At 47.5% G+C, this 18,480-nt stretch overlaps 1 protein-coding gene across 6 annotated transcripts in view; it reads left to right on the top strand.

Moving 5' to 3' along the window:
* Window positions 1-17,958, top strand: part of fgl1b (fibrinogen like 1B) — a 56,987-nt gene extending 39,029 nt beyond the window's left edge. For 3 of the 6 annotated variants that reach the window (XM_038818400.1, XM_038818401.1, XM_038818402.1), the window contains 5 exons: window positions 7,355-7,514; window positions 11,132-11,229; window positions 11,365-11,453; window positions 11,573-11,763; window positions 16,263-17,958. In XM_038818400.1, coding sequence (XP_038674328.1) covers window positions 7,355-7,514; window positions 11,132-11,229; window positions 11,365-11,453; window positions 11,573-11,763; window positions 16,263-16,452 — 728 coding nt within the window. In that variant the 3' untranslated portion in view covers window positions 16,453-17,958. The remainder of the gene's footprint in view (window positions 1-7,354; window positions 7,515-11,131; window positions 11,230-11,364; window positions 11,454-11,572; window positions 11,764-16,262) is intronic. The other 3 variants (XM_038818399.1, XM_038818397.1, XM_038818396.1) reach the window with 1 other exon arrangement.
* The last annotated feature ends 522 nt before the right edge of the window (window positions 17,959-18,480 follow it).

The raw sequence follows: 18,480 nt of genomic DNA, 5'->3' as shown, positions 1-18,480 counted from the left end.
ACCTTCCCCTCCCCCGCCCAGGTGTCGGAGACCACCCTGTCCTATATCCTCAGTGGCGGCAGTGTCGGAAAGGCCACTACCTGTTTTTTCGGGAAGTCTCGTACTTGCAGATATTTAAAGGTGTTTCCTGGCGGCAGATTAAATTTGGCCTCTAGCGCCTTCAAACTGGGAAAGCTTCCGTCTATGAACAGATCTCCCATCCTTTTGATGCCTGCCCTCTGCCAGCTCTGGAACTCACCATCCATCCTACCTGGGACAAACCTGTGATTGTTGTATATCGGGGTCCAGACCGACGCTCCCACCACCCTCTTGTACCTCCTCCACTGTCCCTAGATCCGCAGTGTCACCATCACCACCGGACTTGTGGAGTAGTGGGTCGGCGAGAACGGCAAAGGAGCCGTTATCAAAGCTCCCAGGCTAGTACCTTTACATGACGCCGCTTCCAGCTACTCCCACGCCCCCCAAACCGCCCCCCCCCCCCCCCAATCTCCCCTTCCTAATCATAGCTGTATTGGCCACCCAGTAGTGGTTGCGAAAGTTCGGCAGCGCCAAACACCCCCCTCCCCCCCCCCCCCGACTGCGCTCCAACACCGATCTCCTTACTTGCGGAGTCTTATTCGCCCACACAAAGCCCGAAATGATCCTACTCACCCGCTTTAAAAAGGCCTTAGGGATGAAGATGGGGAGGCACTGAAAGACGAACAAAAATCTGGGGAGGACAGTCATTTTCATGGTCTGCATCCTCCCCGCCAGTGACAGCGGGAGCATTTCCCACCTTTTAAAGTCCCCTTCCATTTGCTCCACCAACCGGGTCGGGTTGAGCCTGTGCAGGGCATCCTATTTCCTGGCCACCTGTATACCCAGGTAACGAAAACTTTTCGCTACCATCCTGAGCGGCAGCTCTTTCAGTCTCTCCTCCTGCCCCTTGGCCTGGATCACAAACAACTCGCTCTTTCCCAAGTTCAGTTTGTATCCTGAAAAACTACCAAAATCTCTCAGGATCCGCAGAACCTCTCCCATCTCCACAGGGTCCAAAATGTACAGGAGCAAATTATCCGCGGATAGCGAGACCTGATGTTCCCCCCCCCCCCCCCCCCCCCCCCCCCCGCCCCCACCCCCCCAAACCAGTCCCTGCCAGTTCCTCGAGGCTCTCAGCGCCATAGCTAGCGGTTCTATAGCTAGGGCAAATAGTAACGGGGAGAGGGACCACCCCTGCCTCGTTCCCCGGTGAAGCTCGAAGTACCCCGGCCTCAGCCGGTTTGTACATTCACTTGCTACAGGTGCCTGGTACAGCAATTTCACCCAGCCAATAAAGCCCTCACCAAAACCGAACCTCCCCAGCGTTTCCCAGAGGTACTCCCACTCCACCCAGTCAAAGGCTTTCTCTGCGTCCATCGCTGTTACTACCCCCGCCTCCCCTCCCTCAGGGCATCATAATAATATTCAAAAAGTCTCCGGACATTGGTATTGAGTTGTCTGCCTTTAACAAACCCAGTCTGGTCTTCCTCTATCACCCCTGGGACGCAATCCTCAATTCTTGTGGCCAGAATCTTAGCTAGCAATTTGGCATCCACGTTTAAAAGCAAAATCGGCCTTTATGACCCGCAATGTTCTGGGTCCTTCCCTCGTTTAAGAATGAGTGAGATCAAAGCCTGTGACATTGTTGGGGGGAGGGTTCCTTTCTCTCTAGCCTCATTGAAGGTCCTCATCAGGACTGGGCTCAATATTTCTGAACATTTCTTATAGAATTCTACCTGGTAACCATCTGGTCCCGGGGCTTTACCCGATTGCATGCCCTCTATACCCTTGACAATCTCCTCCAATTCAATCGGGGCCCCCAGCCTCTCTACCAGGTCCTCTTCCACCTTTGGAAACCTCAACTGGTCCAAAAATTGCCTCATCCCTTCTGCTCCCGTCGGGGGCTCCGACTCGTATAGTTTGCTATAGAACTCCTTAAAGACTCGGTTCACATCCCCCCCGAATTCTCCGCACCTTATGGGGCTAGGCCCACGCCAGAGTGGTTGGCGCCACGCCGTCTGGTGCCAAAACCGGCGCCAATAGCCTTTGACACCCGCCACCCGGTGTCGGGTCTGGCCGAAAGGCCTTCGCCGGTTTGCACATGCGCCGGTGTGTCAGCGGCCACTGACGTCACCACTGGCACATGCGCGGTAGGGGGGGTCTCTTCCGTCTCCGCCATGGTGGAGGCCGTGGCGGTGGCGGAAGAAAAAGAGTGCCCTCACGGCACTGGCCTGCCCGCCGATCGGTGGGCCCTGATCGCGGGCCAGGCCACCGTGGGGGCACCCCCCTGGGTCCGATCGCCCCGTGCCCCCCCCCCAGGACCCCGAGGGCCCGCTCGCGCCGCCAATCCCGCCAGCACCAGAGGTGCTCCAATTCCCGCCGGAGGAAGAGGCCTGTCAGCGGCGGGACTTCGGCCCATCGCGGGCTGGAGAATCGCCGCGGGGGGCACGCCGATCGGCGCGGCGTGATTCCCGCTCCCATCAATTCCCGGGTGGCGGAGAAGTCCGGCCACGGAGGGGGCGGGATTTACGCCGGCCCCGGGCGATTCCCCGACCCTGCGGGGGGTCGGAGAATTCCGCCCCATGTTACCCTCCTTATTCTTTACTCCCCCGATTTGGTGTGCCAGCATTCGACTTGCTTTCTCCCCGTACTCATAGACTGCCCCCCCCCCCTTGCCTTCCTCAGCTACCGCTTTCCCTGTGATCAGCAGTTCAAACTCCGCCGGCAGACTCGCTGCACCCTCAGTAGCCCCGTCTCGGGGGCCTCCAAATATCTCCTGTCCACTCGGAGTGTCTCCTCCACCAGACTCTCCCTCTCGGCTCTTTCTCTCTTTTCCCTATGGGATTGAATTGAGATGAGGTCCCCTCTGACAACTGCCTTCAGAGCCTCCCAGACCGTTGCCGCTGCTACCTCACCTCGTTTGTTTCCAGGTAATCCTGGATGTTCCTGCTAATCCGCCCGCTAACCTCTTTGTCCGCCAGCAGCCCCACATCCACTCTCCAGAGTGGGCGCTGCCCTCTCTCCTCACTAAGCAGCAGGTTCACCCAGTGCGGGGCATGGTCCGAGACTGTGATTGCTGAGTATTCTGTCCCCGCCACCTTTGGGATTAACGCCCTGCCCAAGACAAAGAAGTCTATGCGGAAATAAACCTTATGAACATGGGAGAAAAAAGAGAACTCCTTCTCTCTTAGCTGCGCAAACCTCCAGGGATCCAGCCTTACTGACCAGAATTGCTACCCCCCTGGTCTTCGAATCCAGCCCTGAATGGAACACCTGGCCTACCCATACCTTTCTCAATCTCGTGTGATCTGTGAGCTTTAAATGTGTCTCCTAAAGCATTGCTACATCTGCCTTTAATCCCTTTAGATGCGCGAACACGCACACTCTTTTGACCGGCCCATTCAAACCCCTCACATTCCAAGTGTTCAGCCTGGACGGGGGGCTAACCCACACCCACACCCCTGCTGAGTAGCCATCACCTTTTTTGGCCAACCTTGAGCCCGCGCCCTTCGCTTCCTCGAGCGCCCCCACAGGGAGCCACCACCCTGACCCTCAATTGGTACCCCAAAATTGATATCTCCTCTGTCAGCAAAGCAGCATCTCCCCCCTCCCCTCCCTCATGACCCCAAACCACCCGCCAAGCACCAGCTGAGCGCTTGCTCAACCCCACGTCGCTCCCGAGAGTCAGCTGGCCCATGCTGACCCCGGCAGCTCCCGCCCCTGGCGCCGATCAGACAGCTGCTTCATTGTCCGGACCCCCCTCCCCACATGAATAAACCAATTAAACTACCTCTCCAGCCCCAGTGAGTAAATAGTAATACGAAACGAAAAATAAACAGAAGACACTAACATTGTCCCGTGAGGAGACACTTATTGAACCAAGGCTCCAACTTCCCGAAAAATCGCACAAAGTACAGCCCCCCCCCCCCTCCGTATCTCAACTTTGCCGAAAACACTGCACCCTCCAGCCACCACCACAGCCCTTACACGCACCCAACATTGTATACAATCTTATATTAGAAACAGTACCGTGTTACCCAGCCGCACCGCCGCATTCCACCAAAGCTTAACTGCCCTTTAATTCGAGTCCAGCTTTTCTTGTTTGACGAATGACCACGCCTCATCAGGCGTCTCAAAATAGTGATGCCGTCCCTTGTACGTGACCCGTAGCCTCGCTGGGTGTAGCATCCCAAATTTCACCCGCTTGCTGAAGAGGGTCGCCTTTACCCAGTTGAATCCAGCACGCCTGGTAGATGCTGGTAGATGCGTATCATGCTGTTCTCCCACCTGCTGCTCTGTTCTGTTTTTGCCCACCGCAAGACAAGTTCCTTGTCCGAGAAGTGATGAAATCTCACCACCATGGTCCTCAGGGGTTCATTCGCCTTGGGCTTCCTTGCGAGGGCTCTGTTCGCCCCGTCCAGCTCTAGGGGTCGAGGAAATACCCCCGTTTCTATCAGCGTCTCTAGCATCTTGGACACGAATGTTCCCGCATCCGACCCCTCCACACCCTTGAGGAGGCCAACAATTCTGAAGTTCTGTCTCCCGGACCTGTTTTCTAGGTCCTCCAGCCTCTACTGCCACTTCTTGTGGCAGTCATCCTGCGCCTCCACCTCAAGTGCCAATACGACCAACTTGTCCTCATGGTCGGATAGCTTTTTCTCCATCTCCTTAATTGCTTTCCCTTGTGTTGCCTGAGTTGGGATCATTTGGTCTATTGATGCTTTCATCGGGGCCAGCATGTCCTTTTTAAGATCAGCAAAGCAGCCCCTAAGGAACACCTGTTGCTCCTGTGACCACTGCGCCCCTGCACCCTGGTCTAAACCATGCCGTGCCTCCGCGCCCGCTCCGCACGCTTCTGTCTGTTGGGACTGAAACGCTTCACCCGGCCATTCCTGGTCCAACTATCCATACAACAGAGAGGTAATCCTTTTGGCAGTGTTGGCTTCGCCAATCTGCCCCAAAAAGTCCGTGAAAACTCCTGATAAAAAGTCCGAGAGTCCGTTCCAGACGGGAGCTGCCGAATGTGCGACCTACATGGCCGCCACCGGAAGTCTCACTGTTAAATAGTTATTCAATCTCTTCCCTGTTCTGTATACCTGTAGTAATGGATAGTCATGTGATTCCAGTGGATCAGGAACACCTTCATTCCGTGTGAGCACATACTTTTCCAACCCCTCACTAAATTGCTCATGAATGGAATCAGTCTGGGGGGAACATATTTCAGGTCAAGTATGGCCATCACAGAATCCCAACTGTGCAGAATGAGACTATTTGGCCCATCAAGTCTGTACCGATCCTCCAAATGAGCACCGTACGAGGCCCACTCTCCCGCCATATCTCACCAAACCTATTTTGGGTCCCCATGATCTCACCAAATCTGCACATCTTTTGGACACTAAGGGGTAATTTAGCATGGCCCATTCAACTAACGTACACATCTTGCGACTGTGGGAGGAATGCGGAGCACCCGGAGGAAACCCACGCAGTCACGGGGAGAACGTGCAGACTCCTCGCAGACAGTCACCTGGGGTCAGGATTGAACCAGGGTCCCTGGCGCTGTGAGGCAGCTGTGCTACCACCGGGGCCGCCGAGCGATAGGTGTTGCAATTCCAGACATAGACACATTTTTATCACCCGCAACTCTTTGGCAAACTTCAGTGATTGTCCATCTGGAGAATCTCTGGAGGCTTTCAGCGCAGCTTCTCCATTAGTTTCAGATCTGACATTATAGCCGTGTAAACCCATTCCTTCATTTGCGATATACCAGAGTATATCATTTTGGCTCCAGTTGTCCTGCTTAATACTTCCTCCATCAAATAGTTTGTTGGGAGCCATTGGAACAGAGTCCATGCTGTTGTTCTACTGCTTAATTCTGTTGTGCTATTTCCATGAACGGAGGTTGAACTTGTTGCCTGCTTTCCCCCCTGATGGTGGGTGCGCCTGCGAATTACACGTAAAGAATGTGCTGAGAAAAGGCTTTGAAGAGAGTTAATTCATCCTCATCTTGTGCCAGACTGAGCCTGATCTAGTTGAAGGTGGTTCATCGGGCCCACATGACGGTAGCCCGGATGAGCAGTTTTTTGAGGAAGTGGAGGACAGGTGCAGACGTTGTGGGGGAAGCCCGGCCAATCATGTACATATGTTCTGGGCGTGTCCGAAGCTGAGGGGATTTTGGCAGGGCCTTGCGGACGTTATGTCAGAGGTCCTGGAAGGGAGGGTGACGCCAAATCCAGGGTTGGCAATATTTGGGCTGTTGGAAGATCCGAGGGCCGGGGGGGGGGGGGGGGGGGGGGGGGGGCGGGGGAAGAGGCCGATGTTCTGGCCTTCTCTGCCCTGGTGGCCCGGAGACAGATTTTGCTGGGAATGAGAGACTCAGAACCCCCAAAGTCAGGAGCGTGGGTCAGGGTTTCTCAGGCTGGAAAAGATTAAGTTCGCCTTGAGAGGATCAATTCAGGAGTTCACCCAGAGGTGGTAGCGTTCATCAACTTCTTCAAGGAAAATTAAACATCAGCAGTAAGGGGGGGGAAAGATGGAGGGAGGAAAATGTGAGGCACGGTAGCTGTGATACCGTTAATTCACTGTGAGACTGTGAGAATGAGCGAACATTAGGCTTTAATATCCATGAACTCACCTGCCAGAGTCGGCTGCACAAATGAGTGCCACCCACAGGTGGCCGGACTATATATGGCCCCGGTGAGGGCGAAGACAGAGGCGGAGCCCACCGGGGTTCCAGTACAGTACCTGGAAGTAGCCCGTATCATCACTTCCAGGTCATGGGTCACATTATTATACAGGCAGTACAGACAGCTCATGCATTAGGTGAGTGACATGGCAGGGTTTCTCAGGCTGGTAAAGATTAAGTTTGCCTTGAGAGGATCAGTTCAGGGGTTCACCCAGAGGTGGCAGCGTTCATCAACTTCTTCAAGGAAAATTAAACTTCAGCAGTAAGGGAGAGGAGGGGAAAGGGGGTGGGAGGAAAATGGGAGGCATAGTAGTGTAAGACAAGGACAGGGAACTTAGTACAAGGGTAATTAGGAAATAGGGCGGGGTAGTAGGGGACGTTTTTTTGCGTGTGTCGGCCCGCGCAGTTATTTAAAGAATGTTAAAGTGTTAAACTGTAAACTGTGAAAATTACAAATGCTTCAATAAAAGATTTTCTGAAGAAAAAGAATGTGCTGAAAACCTGCATCTTGTTGCTCCATCGGAGAATACATTGTAGCAGCCATCAGCTAACTTACAAACACTTTATTTTGAAACATGGCTTGAAACAAATGATGGCTTACTAATTTTTGTTTTTACATGAATTGATTGTAATACAAAGTTTCACTTTGTGCAGATTGTTCTGATATTTTCAACAATGGCAAAATCACAAGTGGATATTACAGAATTAAGCCTAAAGCTATTGCTGAACCATTTCTTGCATACTGTGATATGTCAGATGGTGGTGGATGGACAGTTATTCAACGTCGCAGTAATGGCAAGGTGAATTTTAACAGGTAAATTAAGTAGATTAATGTCAAAAGACTCAATAGGGAGACCTTCCCAGTGATTCTTCAATCGTTCTACTTCCTCTCCTTCAGAGGCCAGGCTTTTGTACATTGCCGGTTGCCCCGGTCGCTAGCTGAAAAGTCAGGGACAGTGTCACCTCCACTGACCCTAGAAGCCATGACTCAATTTTACATTGTTAATGCATGTAATTGCCTGCAGTCTTGTTCGTCCCACTGAGGCAGGATGTCCCACCTCCAAGCCAGTCAGAGAAGAGGCAGCTCTTCAATCCCAACAGTGCCACCTGGAGCTGTGGCTACTACTGGGACTGCAGCAGGTACCGCACCAGCAACCATTGCGCAGGCCCAGAGAACATATAAGTGAGTTTGGGACTCAGCGGGGTCAATCAGGCAGACCCTGGCGATTGGGGAGGGGGGGTCAATCACAAAGGTAGTGGAGATCTTCCAGCTAAGGCATCCCTTACCACTAGGGAGAATCTGTCATGGGCTACATGTGCACAATCTGGAGGCCCTCCCCACCAAGCCAATCTTTTATTGGGCAGCAACCCCAGATGGGGCAGTGCCCATTGTCCATTTGCAAAATAGCAATACTAGTGGCAAAGGGCCCCTAAGTGGCCACTTAAGGGTTTCAACTGGCTTAAGAGCAGGCGGGCCTCCTTTCACCTACCCCACACTGGTAAAACACCAGTAGAGGGTGGTAACATAGAGGTAACATAGAATTTACAGTGCAGAAGGAGGCCATTTGGCCCATCGAATCTGCACTGGCTCTTGGAAAGAGCACCCTACCTAAGCCCATACCTCCACCCTATCCCCACACCTCCACCCTATCTCCACACCTCCACCCTATCCCCGTACCCCCACCTAACCTTTCCTGGACACTAAGGGCAATTTAGCATGGCCAATCCACCTAACCTGCACGTCTTTGGACTGTGGGAGGAAACCGGAGCACCCGGAGGAAACCCATGCAGACACAGGGAGAACGTACAGACTCCGCACAGACAGTGACCCAAATGGGAATTGAACCTGGGACTCTGGAGCTGTGAAGCAACTGTGTGATGGCAACAAGCATGACACCCCTGGCATTCCTCTCAATTTTTACACGCACTTCCTAGCCTGCTCTGGTCAGAATTCCTAGTTTTACCAGTTTTCCTTTATCCAGCTCTCTTCTTTCTCTTATGGCTGGGTCTTTTATTTTCAATGCAAACTGTACATTTATTGTAAGTTGTTCATTTTACAAATTACCACCATTTTTTGCATGCCCATAATTTTAAAATGTTTCTAAGTGGTAAATAAAACACAATATAATTCTGAAAATGTTCAGTTCAATAAACCAAAACCATCTGGTTTACATTGCATCTTTCTTCCAACTATTAATATATTGTCAAATAAAAAGTGTCTTATTTAGACTCCATTTAGACTCTGCACAATACAAATGTCCAAATGTGCTTTACTGATGAATATTAATTTACCTGGCACATTCAATCTAAACTGCAGAACACCATTTTATTTTCACATGGCAATGCCCTTGTGCACTTAACACTGTGATTAGTCCCAATACTGGTTAGTTGCAAATAAAGTATTGTCTCATTACTGCATCCTTAGTAAGAAGTCTTACAACACCAGGTTAAAGTCCAACATGTTTGTTTCAAACACTAGCTTTCGGAGCACTGCTCCTTCCTCAGGTGAAACCTGTTGGACTTTAACCTGGTGTTGTAAGACTTCTTACTGTGCTCACCCCAGTCCAACGCCGACATCTCCACATCATGCATCCTTAGTGACATACTAAATGTAAAATTTAACACTTAAACATAATTGACTCCTAATTAACCTTATTTTTTTACTAAAGTGCTGCTGACTAACTTACAAAAATATCTTTTAACATCTCTCTTATGATGAATTACCAATCCGTATTTTTAACAACTCACATGGGTTCATCAAAGCAATTTTGAACTCTCATTTTGAACGAGGACTGTATAATTCTCTCCCATTAACCTTAATTGTAGAATGAAGGTGTGAGAACTGACGGATGCTTTTTATGTTAAAAACATCCAAATATTATTGATGTTATAATTATCAGGCAAATGGAAATGTTTAACTTATTGGTGAGTTAATCAGCTCTTTGAAATCATAGAACATCGGAAGATTGTGAGTGTAACTAATGTTTGAAAGTCTTTGCTACTAGGCTCAACTATACCAATGTACTCTTGGTTGGATTCCCACATTCTACCCTTCGGAGACTTGATGTCTTCCAACATTTTTCTGCCTGTGTCTTAATTCACAGCAAGTTCTGTTCTCCTACCATCCTTGGGTGTCCTTACCTACCAAGCTGGCTCTACGATGAGCAGCCTGTTAATTTTAAATAAAAACAGACAAAGCTGGGTAAACTCAGCAGGTCTGGCAGCATGTGTGAAGAGAGAAGCAGAATTAACATTTTTAGTCCATATCACTCACATGGACTCAACATTTAACCCCGTTTCTGTCTCCACAGATGCTGCCAGACCTGCTGACATTTTCCTGCATTTTCTGTTTATTTTTTTATTTCAGATTTCAAGCATTCACAGTATTTTGCTTTTATTCGAGTATTAATTTTAAAATTCTCATCCATGTTTTCAAATCCCTCCTGGGCCGGATGCCCCTCCTTATGTCTGTAATCTCCTCCAAGCCCACAGCCTTCCGAGGTATCTGCACTCCTCCAATGCCAGCCTCCTGTGCATTCCCCGGTATAATTGTGGGCTGGTTTAGCTCACTTGGCTGGACAGCTGGTTTGTGATGCAGAGCACGGCCAGCAGCGTGGGTTCAATTCCCACACAGGCGGAGGTTATTCATCCCAGTCTTCTCAACCTTTCTCCTCACTTAAGATGTGGTGAACCTCGGGTTTAAATCACCACCAGTCAACTCTTCCCCCTTAAAGGTCATTTGGGACTATTGTGACTTTATCTTATAATTGCTCTCCCATTGGTGGCTGTTCCTCCAGATGGTAAGTTACAAGCTATGAAGTTCCCTCCCTATACCTCTCTGCCCTCTACCTTGCTCTCCTCTTCTAAGACACTTCTTAAAACCTATCTCTTTGATCAAGCGTTTGGTCATTCAACCCTTATACAGCTCAATGACTTACTTTAGAACTGTAATGGCCCTCACTTCAATTGATCTCCCCATGGCACTCGTGGGATATGGCTACCTCGCTAGTGGGCGGAGGCCCACCCAATTTGGGCTTATAAATCCACCTTATAAAAGCTGGCCCAGACAGGGACCGACCTGATTTGTGGTCCCCCTTGGGACCTTTGGACTGTAAGCTGCATTGTGGCCCTTACTTTGTGTTGGTTTATTAAATATAGTTTAACTTACCTTCTTGGGCCTCGTGAACTTTTATAATAACGATCCTGTGAAGAGCCTTGTGATGTTTCATCACTATAACAATGCCAATTGTTTTTTTTTAATGTCTTTTATTAACAACATGTATCTTAATGATGCCAATTGTTGTTGAAAATTACTACTTGTAAACTGCATTTAACTGAAAAAAGACAACATTAATTGAGATGTCAACAGGTTTTGTTCTTTAACAAGACTTAAGTTATCTGTGCCGGTTTTGCAATTCATACTTTCCCCAGAGACTGGGATGACTATAAATCAGGCTTTGGAACATTTCAGAAGAGGAAGGACGAATATTGGCTCGGAAATGAAAAGATACACCAAATCCTGGCTGCCGGTAAGAGCATATTCAACTTTGAAGGGCTGAGCCAGCCCTAGGGAACATAAAAGAATATAATGCAGCCTGAAACAGTTTCCCGAAACATTAATAATCACAATCTAGACATTTTGACCAGTGATCATTTCCTTGCAGGAAAGTATGTATTAAAGATTGACCTCACTGACTGGAATGGAGAAAGGAGGTATGCTACCTATGAAAGATTTAGCATTGCAGATGAAAAGGTGAGAGAAGTTGAAACTGGTCATGGACATAGAGTTATTTCTCAATTGGATTGCCAGTTAAGTTAATCACACAGTGAACATGCTATTGTTGATGCACTTTGTTTTTGTACTTAAACCAGGATAAATACAGGCTAACATTTGGCACCTATGATGGAAATGCAGGGGATGCATTGGCAGGTGGCTCAAACCCAGAGGTGCAGTGGTCTGCTTCTCACAGTGGGATGCAGTTCAGCACTTCAGACCAAGACAATGACAAATACCTACAGGGGAGCTGCTCTCATGAAAGTAAATCTGGTTGGTGGTTTAACAGGTATACCATTACATTTATTAATCAATATTGTATATGAAGACACATATACTCTTTGCTAGAAAGAATTGTGGCTGGAAAATATAGTGGGCCATAATTGTCTGTCCAAATAATGGTGAGACCACTGTCAGACGCAGCAGCGGAAGCTGGCATGTCATTTGTTTTGTCTTTGTACCCAGTGAGCATGCCCAAAACAGAATAAAGTTACATGTAACAGATCATGTACAGCAGCTTTCCACGTTATACTGTCTATTATTTCAGACTCAGCCCTCAAGCATTTTCCTTTACAGCATTAATATAACATTCCCATTTTCTGCACCCTCTATACATTTAAAGAGGGTTATCCCAGGACCTTGGCCGGGAACGCATAGGTGTGGACCTCAGGTGAAGAGAGGACTTTGTTTGGCTTTAATGTCCCATAAAATTATAGCAATGATACTACAGATACAAATCATTCAGCCCGTCACTCTGAGAGAGCTAGCCACTTAGACCCAATCCCCTGACCCATACTTTATGAAATGGTGATCCATTTCCCTTTAAAAAATCAATTACAAAATCCTGCTTCTCTATGGTTTTGGGTAGGGCATTCCATGTCCTAACTATGCACTGTGTAAGTGAAAAACAAATCTCAGACAAAACTGGGATAAAGCAGATCTCCTCGAGTGCATTAGAGATTCTGCCGGGACAGGTTTGGTGAACGACATTAAGCTCCACCTAGTGGTAAAAGTATATAGCTACCGGCACAAGTGACAGAATGATGTTCCCCATATAAGATGGTCACAGCAAATTTAATGCAAATAACTATTTAACCTAGGCAGCCTTTTCATTCAATTTAAACAAACAAAATCTCAAGTCAATTGTTCTTTGTTAGTAGAACCAGTAACAATGAAATATTGCCAGAATTGCCGAGCACAAGGGTAGCACAATGGTTAGTACTGCTGCCTCGCAGCGCCAGGGACCCAAATTCAATTCGGCCTTGGGTGACTGTGTGGAGTCTTTCAGACCGTTGGTGAGACTCGGTGGATTGAATGACCGCCTTCTACATTGTAGGAATTCTATGGACTCTATGGAAAAACGGGATCAGAATTGACTGTCCTCTTATCACTGAAAGACAATAAAATCTGTTTTTAAAAATAACTTGATGAAAAAGCCATTGAAATAACTTGAATGATAAATTCATGATTCAGACATAAACTTTTCTTAAAAAAAGCAACGTGCCTTCTGTTTCAACTCCAAAATTTCTTGAAACTGGTCTTCATTTCATTTAGTCTGGAAACTTTAGGACACTTTCTGTTACATTTTGTGACAAGGGTTTAAGTTCATCCCAAACTGAAGTGTTTTCTTTCTTATGGGTTTGTAAGTGTCTCAAGCAAAGTGTATTTGGCTCGTCTTAGTCAAGTTCATATTGTGTGCTGTTTTATCATTTGGCACCAAACTGACTGACTCGCTCAAAATTATCATTGACATATTGACCGGAAACGCGACACACGTGCAGAAAAGTTTGCGGCTGTAAAACTGATCATAAAATGTAAGTTGTGATGGCATCGAGGGAGCTGTGGCACGGTTCACCACTGACATCTTGTTTTCCATCCCTGTTTCTCGCACACAAATTGTGTTCAAGAATTCAACAAAAATTGTTCCCAGATTAATACATTTGAATGCTTGAACTTTTGAGGAGGGAAAATAGGTCAAATCCCAGAAGAGCAGAGTACTTAAAGAAGTCATTTTAAAGGTCGAAGGGCAGCAGATACATGGGAACACCACCGCCACCTTCAACTTCCTCTCCGAGCTACACATGATCCTGACTTGGAACTAATACTGCTGTTCCTTCACTGACTTTATGACTGGAACTCCTTCCTAAGAACATTGTGGATGTTCCTATAACACCTGGGGCAGGATTCTCTGTTCCCCGCCACTAAGATCCCGATCAGGCGGAGAAACCCGCGTTGGGCCGACAACGGGATCGGTGCTGGGTGGCAGACCCGTCCCCAGTCTCTGCTCCCAACCCACCAGCCCCAATGGGTCTCACACCCAATGCCAGCAGGAACATGTAAACAGCTGATTTGCATTGATTTGAATGTAATTAACTAGCTGGAAGCCCGAATCCAGCCCCCACCCGTCGTGCTCCAACCCCCACGGCGGGAACTCTACCAGGTAGCCTTTGGTGTAAGCATTGCTAAGTGCAGTCCTGGTGTGATGGACCCTGAGGGGGCGGGGGGATAGGGAGGGGGGTCAAGGGGATCAGTCCATTGCTCATGTGCCCCTCTGTCGCTGCCAGGCTGCAGAGACAGGGTCCCCCAAGGGTCCTGGGGGTCGGGTGGGCTCAAGCTGTGGGTAAATGGTTGTCCCCGGGACCCACCCCTGGCTTGGGGTTCCCCTGTCTGCACTTTTCCTTCCATCCCATGATCCTAACTGCAAGGTTTATAAACATTCTTGATATGATTGACAGCTGCTGGACACTTCAACAATGAAGGTTTCTGCGTTAGAAAAGAGGAAGTGAAACCACGTAGTTGCTTTGAAGTGGTCAGCAGCTATCAATCATAACAATAATGCTTATAAACATTGAAATCAGGATCAATGGAGGATAATTTGGATGCAGTCAAGCATGAAGGGAATGGTAAATAATCAAACCTCCTGGCAGCATTAAACTGTCAATCAAAGGCATATTAAAGACACTGCACTGTGAAATTGAATGAATGCTTAGCATTTCAAGGGATCTCAGGGGATTTCAAGCCTTTGTACATGTTGTGGGTAGACACTTCAAAAAGCATCAGTTTCTACAGCATCGGGCTGAGGAGCAGATGTGAGGAAAATGAAATTGTTCCCTGCTTGATTCTTCCCTAAACTGTGTGGTCTGCTCAGCGGCTGTCAGGCAGACCAATTCAGAGTGAGGAGGCCACTTCAGGGTTTAAATAGGTCAGACCAGGATGAAGACCTTGAACAAAAGGGCTGCCTGAGATCACCATGTCAAGGGTGATCTTCAGGTTGTCCAGGGCTGGAAGGGGCAGTACCAGCATGGGACCTCCATCCGGCGGAGGGTTCTGGGATCAACCCCTTCCTACTGTCTGTCCCCATCCAAACCCCAGGACCCTTGGGGGACCCTCCATCTGCAGCTTGGCTGTGGCAGAGGGAAATGTGAGCAATGTGCTGACCCCTTGGATCCCGCTCGGTGGGGTTGGGAGGATGACCCTCCTTGGGGGTGCTCCACTTTTCAACATTGTGGGGAGTAGGGGGAGTCTGTCCCTGGATGCTGGGATCAGGGAGCCCATTCAAAATGGCGGCCTGACACAGTAGGTGTAGGGAAACCAGCATGTTCGGCACGGTGCACATTTTTGCATAGTCAAGCCATGAGAATCCCACCCCGGCGACGCTCCGAGCACCGATAGGGCACAGTCCCAATTTTCTGCTGGTGGGAGCACTTGGTCTCTGGAGCGGGGAATCCCAGTCACGGGGTGGGATTTTCCACACGCCCCCTGCGGCGTGTTTTGCGGCAGTGGTGGTGGCCCACCATTGGATGGTGGTGGGACCTTGTGGCCCCCGCTAGTCTCAGTGGGCTTTCCCGAGGAGCACATGGCAAGGGTTCACCTTCAGTGTGACCGGAAAAACACACTGGTGAGAACACCAACAAATTCCAGTCATGGACTACAGAGGTTCAAGAAGGCGCTCACCTTTCGAAGGGAAATTAGGGATGGGAAACAAATGCTGGTCTAGCCATTTCATGAATGAATTGTTAAAAAAAGTGAAATATTCCGTTTATTTCACTCCACGGGAACATAAGAGGTTTGGAATTCATACAAGGCAGTGATGCAAAATGGGTAATATCATTTTGGCTGCCCCTTAACCAGTTACTAATAATAAATATTAGGCATTGCAGACACTGGCTGTCCAAGCCAGTATCACCCGCTAAGATGCATTTCTAGCCCAACTTGTGTGTTTAACTAAATCTGTTAAACTTCTGCAACTATGCTAGCCTTTTTACATTCTGGACGGGAGTGTTCGCGGTCTTAGCCAGGATAGTGGAGGAGGAGGTGGACCTGGACACTTTGGTGGCGATATTTGATGTTTCAGAGAAGCCGGAGATCATGGAGAGGAGGAAGGCCGATGTTTTGGCCTTCTTCTGTCTAATTGCACACATTTTACTGGAGTGGTGGTCGGCTTCGCCACCATGGGTAGCGGCTAGGTTGGGTGTTCTGTATGACTTCCTGCAGTTGGAGAAAATAAAGTATGAGTAAAGGGACTCCGCAGGGGGGTTTGAGAAAATGGGGGGGGGGGGGGGATGTTTCTGGCAGTGTTTGAGGGGCTGTTCGGCGGCGGGTGCGGGGGGGGTGGTAAAGGAACAAAATCTGTACAGACTGTATAGTTGATTGCTGGGAAGTATGTTTCCCGGGTGTTTATTTGCTGTTACCTGTTTTGACACTTTTGTATTAAAATACATTTAAATAAAAAAACTATGCTAGTCTATTTAATAATCAATGCCTTTCATTTTTTACACAAAATCAAAGGTGCCATTGCGCCAACCTGAATGGAAAATACTATCGGCATGGCAACTACACTGGAAAGTATGATAATGGAATTCTCTGGTACACCTGGACAGGTTGGTGGTACTCTCTGAAATTCACAGCCATGAAAGTCAGGCCACTCTACTTCTTCCCAAGTGCTGGGAGTGGAGATTATGACAACAAAATTGGATAGCAATCACTTGACAAGGAACTGGATCTTTAATGTCATATACCTGAATGAGAGAGAAATATTATGGAGTTAAGCTTCTGTATTTTGTAAACTGTGGCATTGTTAAATAGGCCTTGGCTATAACTTTTTGTATTGTGGCAATAAATCACTTTATAATTTTGATGACAAAATGGCAATCTATGTCAGTCCGTTCCTATCAGTGCGATTAACATTCTGTGAAAAAAAGGTAGAGGAGTTGGGGGGGGGGATTTGAAAACAAAAAGAAAAAAAAAAAAATGAAAAATCGCTTATTGTCACAAGTAGGCTTCAAATGAAGTTACTGTGAAAAGCCCCTAGTCGCCACATTCCGGCACCTGTTCGGGGAGGCTGGTACGGGAATTGAACCGTGCTGCTGGCCTGCTTTCAAAGCCAGCGATTTAGCCCAGTGTGCTAAACCAGCCTCGTTCTGTTAATTTACAGATACCATTTTATGATATGTCTGAGGCCCATTACAGGAGAACCTGTAAGTAAGCCTGCCCTCCTGGAACAAACATAAATTTGCTTAAGGATGGAAATTGAAGTTTGAAAGAAATGACCACAGACGGCCGACAAAAATGGCCACAAAAATACACAAGTTTTATTGATATGGACTGGGGAGACGCAGGGCAGTTTCTTCTTGCACCACCGACTGTCCATACCCATTAAATTCTGTCTCACTCCATATTCCTGTGATGCCCTGGACACAGCATCCATTTAAAATCCCCCCCAGACCCGACTACCATCCAGCTCCGCAGGAGTTATGGCCGATTTCCTGCTCGCCTCAGTCAGCTTCCACAGCTCGCTGCAGACAGAAGGCAAAGCTATCGGATAAAGGTCTTGAATGTCCTGAAACTAATATCTTAAATGTGTAAGTATATTATCATTCTGCATTAAATGTGGCATTTAAATCAATATTGGGCACTTGTTTATTTAAGGAAACATTCATGTAAATCTTCAGGGTTTAAATCATATTGTGATACTATGCTCAACTGAGTTCTTGAACTGAAAATAATAATTTCTAATTGCTCTATAAAGTAGGCCTCAAAGTATTGAAATTCCAAAGTGTTTTGAAATCAGTGCGAATGCATTCAATTTGAGAAATGGGAATTGACTGATTATTTGCAAATGCAATACTTGTCCTCTTGTGGATGACTGACTGAAAATGCTTCATACAATAAGAATAAGATGTCAGTTTGAACGAATCAAAAGTGTCTCCATATAACAATGCTAAAAATTGCTAAACATTTCTTCACTCTCAACATATCTGGGTATTTCAAATTCTGTCCATTCAGGTGTAACGCCAAACAATGTGTAACTTTGGGACTGTGAGAAGATCAAGGTTGGTCCCAATCCCTCGGGGTTGGTGGCTTGCATGCTGAATTGCTGAAATGAATGCTAATATTACCTTAATAAAGCATGTAATACATGTGTCAGAACGTTTGCTGTAATATGAATTCCATACAATTAAAACAAACAGTGTAAATAAGTAAACCCATATGGACATGTATTTCTGTTCATTCTTCATTTTCCTCTTTTCTCTAACCACCTCGCTCCCATTTTAAAAATACATCACCTGTCTAAGCACCAACTACAGGTACCTCACTCTAAGAGAGCATTGGTGACCGTAGGCTTCCATGTGTTGGTCCATGTTACACTTGGCAAGTTACTACAACGGTTTTCTGTTTCCTTTTGTGCATTCTGACTGATGGGGAGATACTCCCGTTCTTACTGTCTACCATATGTTTTACAGATTGCTACACATTATGAACACACCTTCCTTGGCCATTGTGTAACTTGAACCCAGAGCTTCTGTTTGTGAGGCGGGGTGCCAGAAGACCTCCATATTAGACCTATTGCATATAATAAATAAATACCTTATTATCCAAAAATATATTATTTCAAGAGTCACCACATAAGCCACTTTACAAATATTCCAATTTCTATGTTTAAAAAGTAATCAACACATGACTAAAAAATCTGGGATGAACCTACGAGAAATATTTATTTTTGGAA

This window comes from Scyliorhinus canicula, chromosome 14 (genome assembly GCF_902713615.1).
Source record: "Scyliorhinus canicula chromosome 14, sScyCan1.1, whole genome shotgun sequence".
NCBI lineage: Eukaryota > Metazoa > Chordata > Chondrichthyes > Carcharhiniformes > Scyliorhinidae > Scyliorhinus > Scyliorhinus canicula.
The sequence above is the reverse complement of the archived record's forward strand: the minus strand, read 5'-3'. Positions and strand labels throughout refer to the sequence as shown.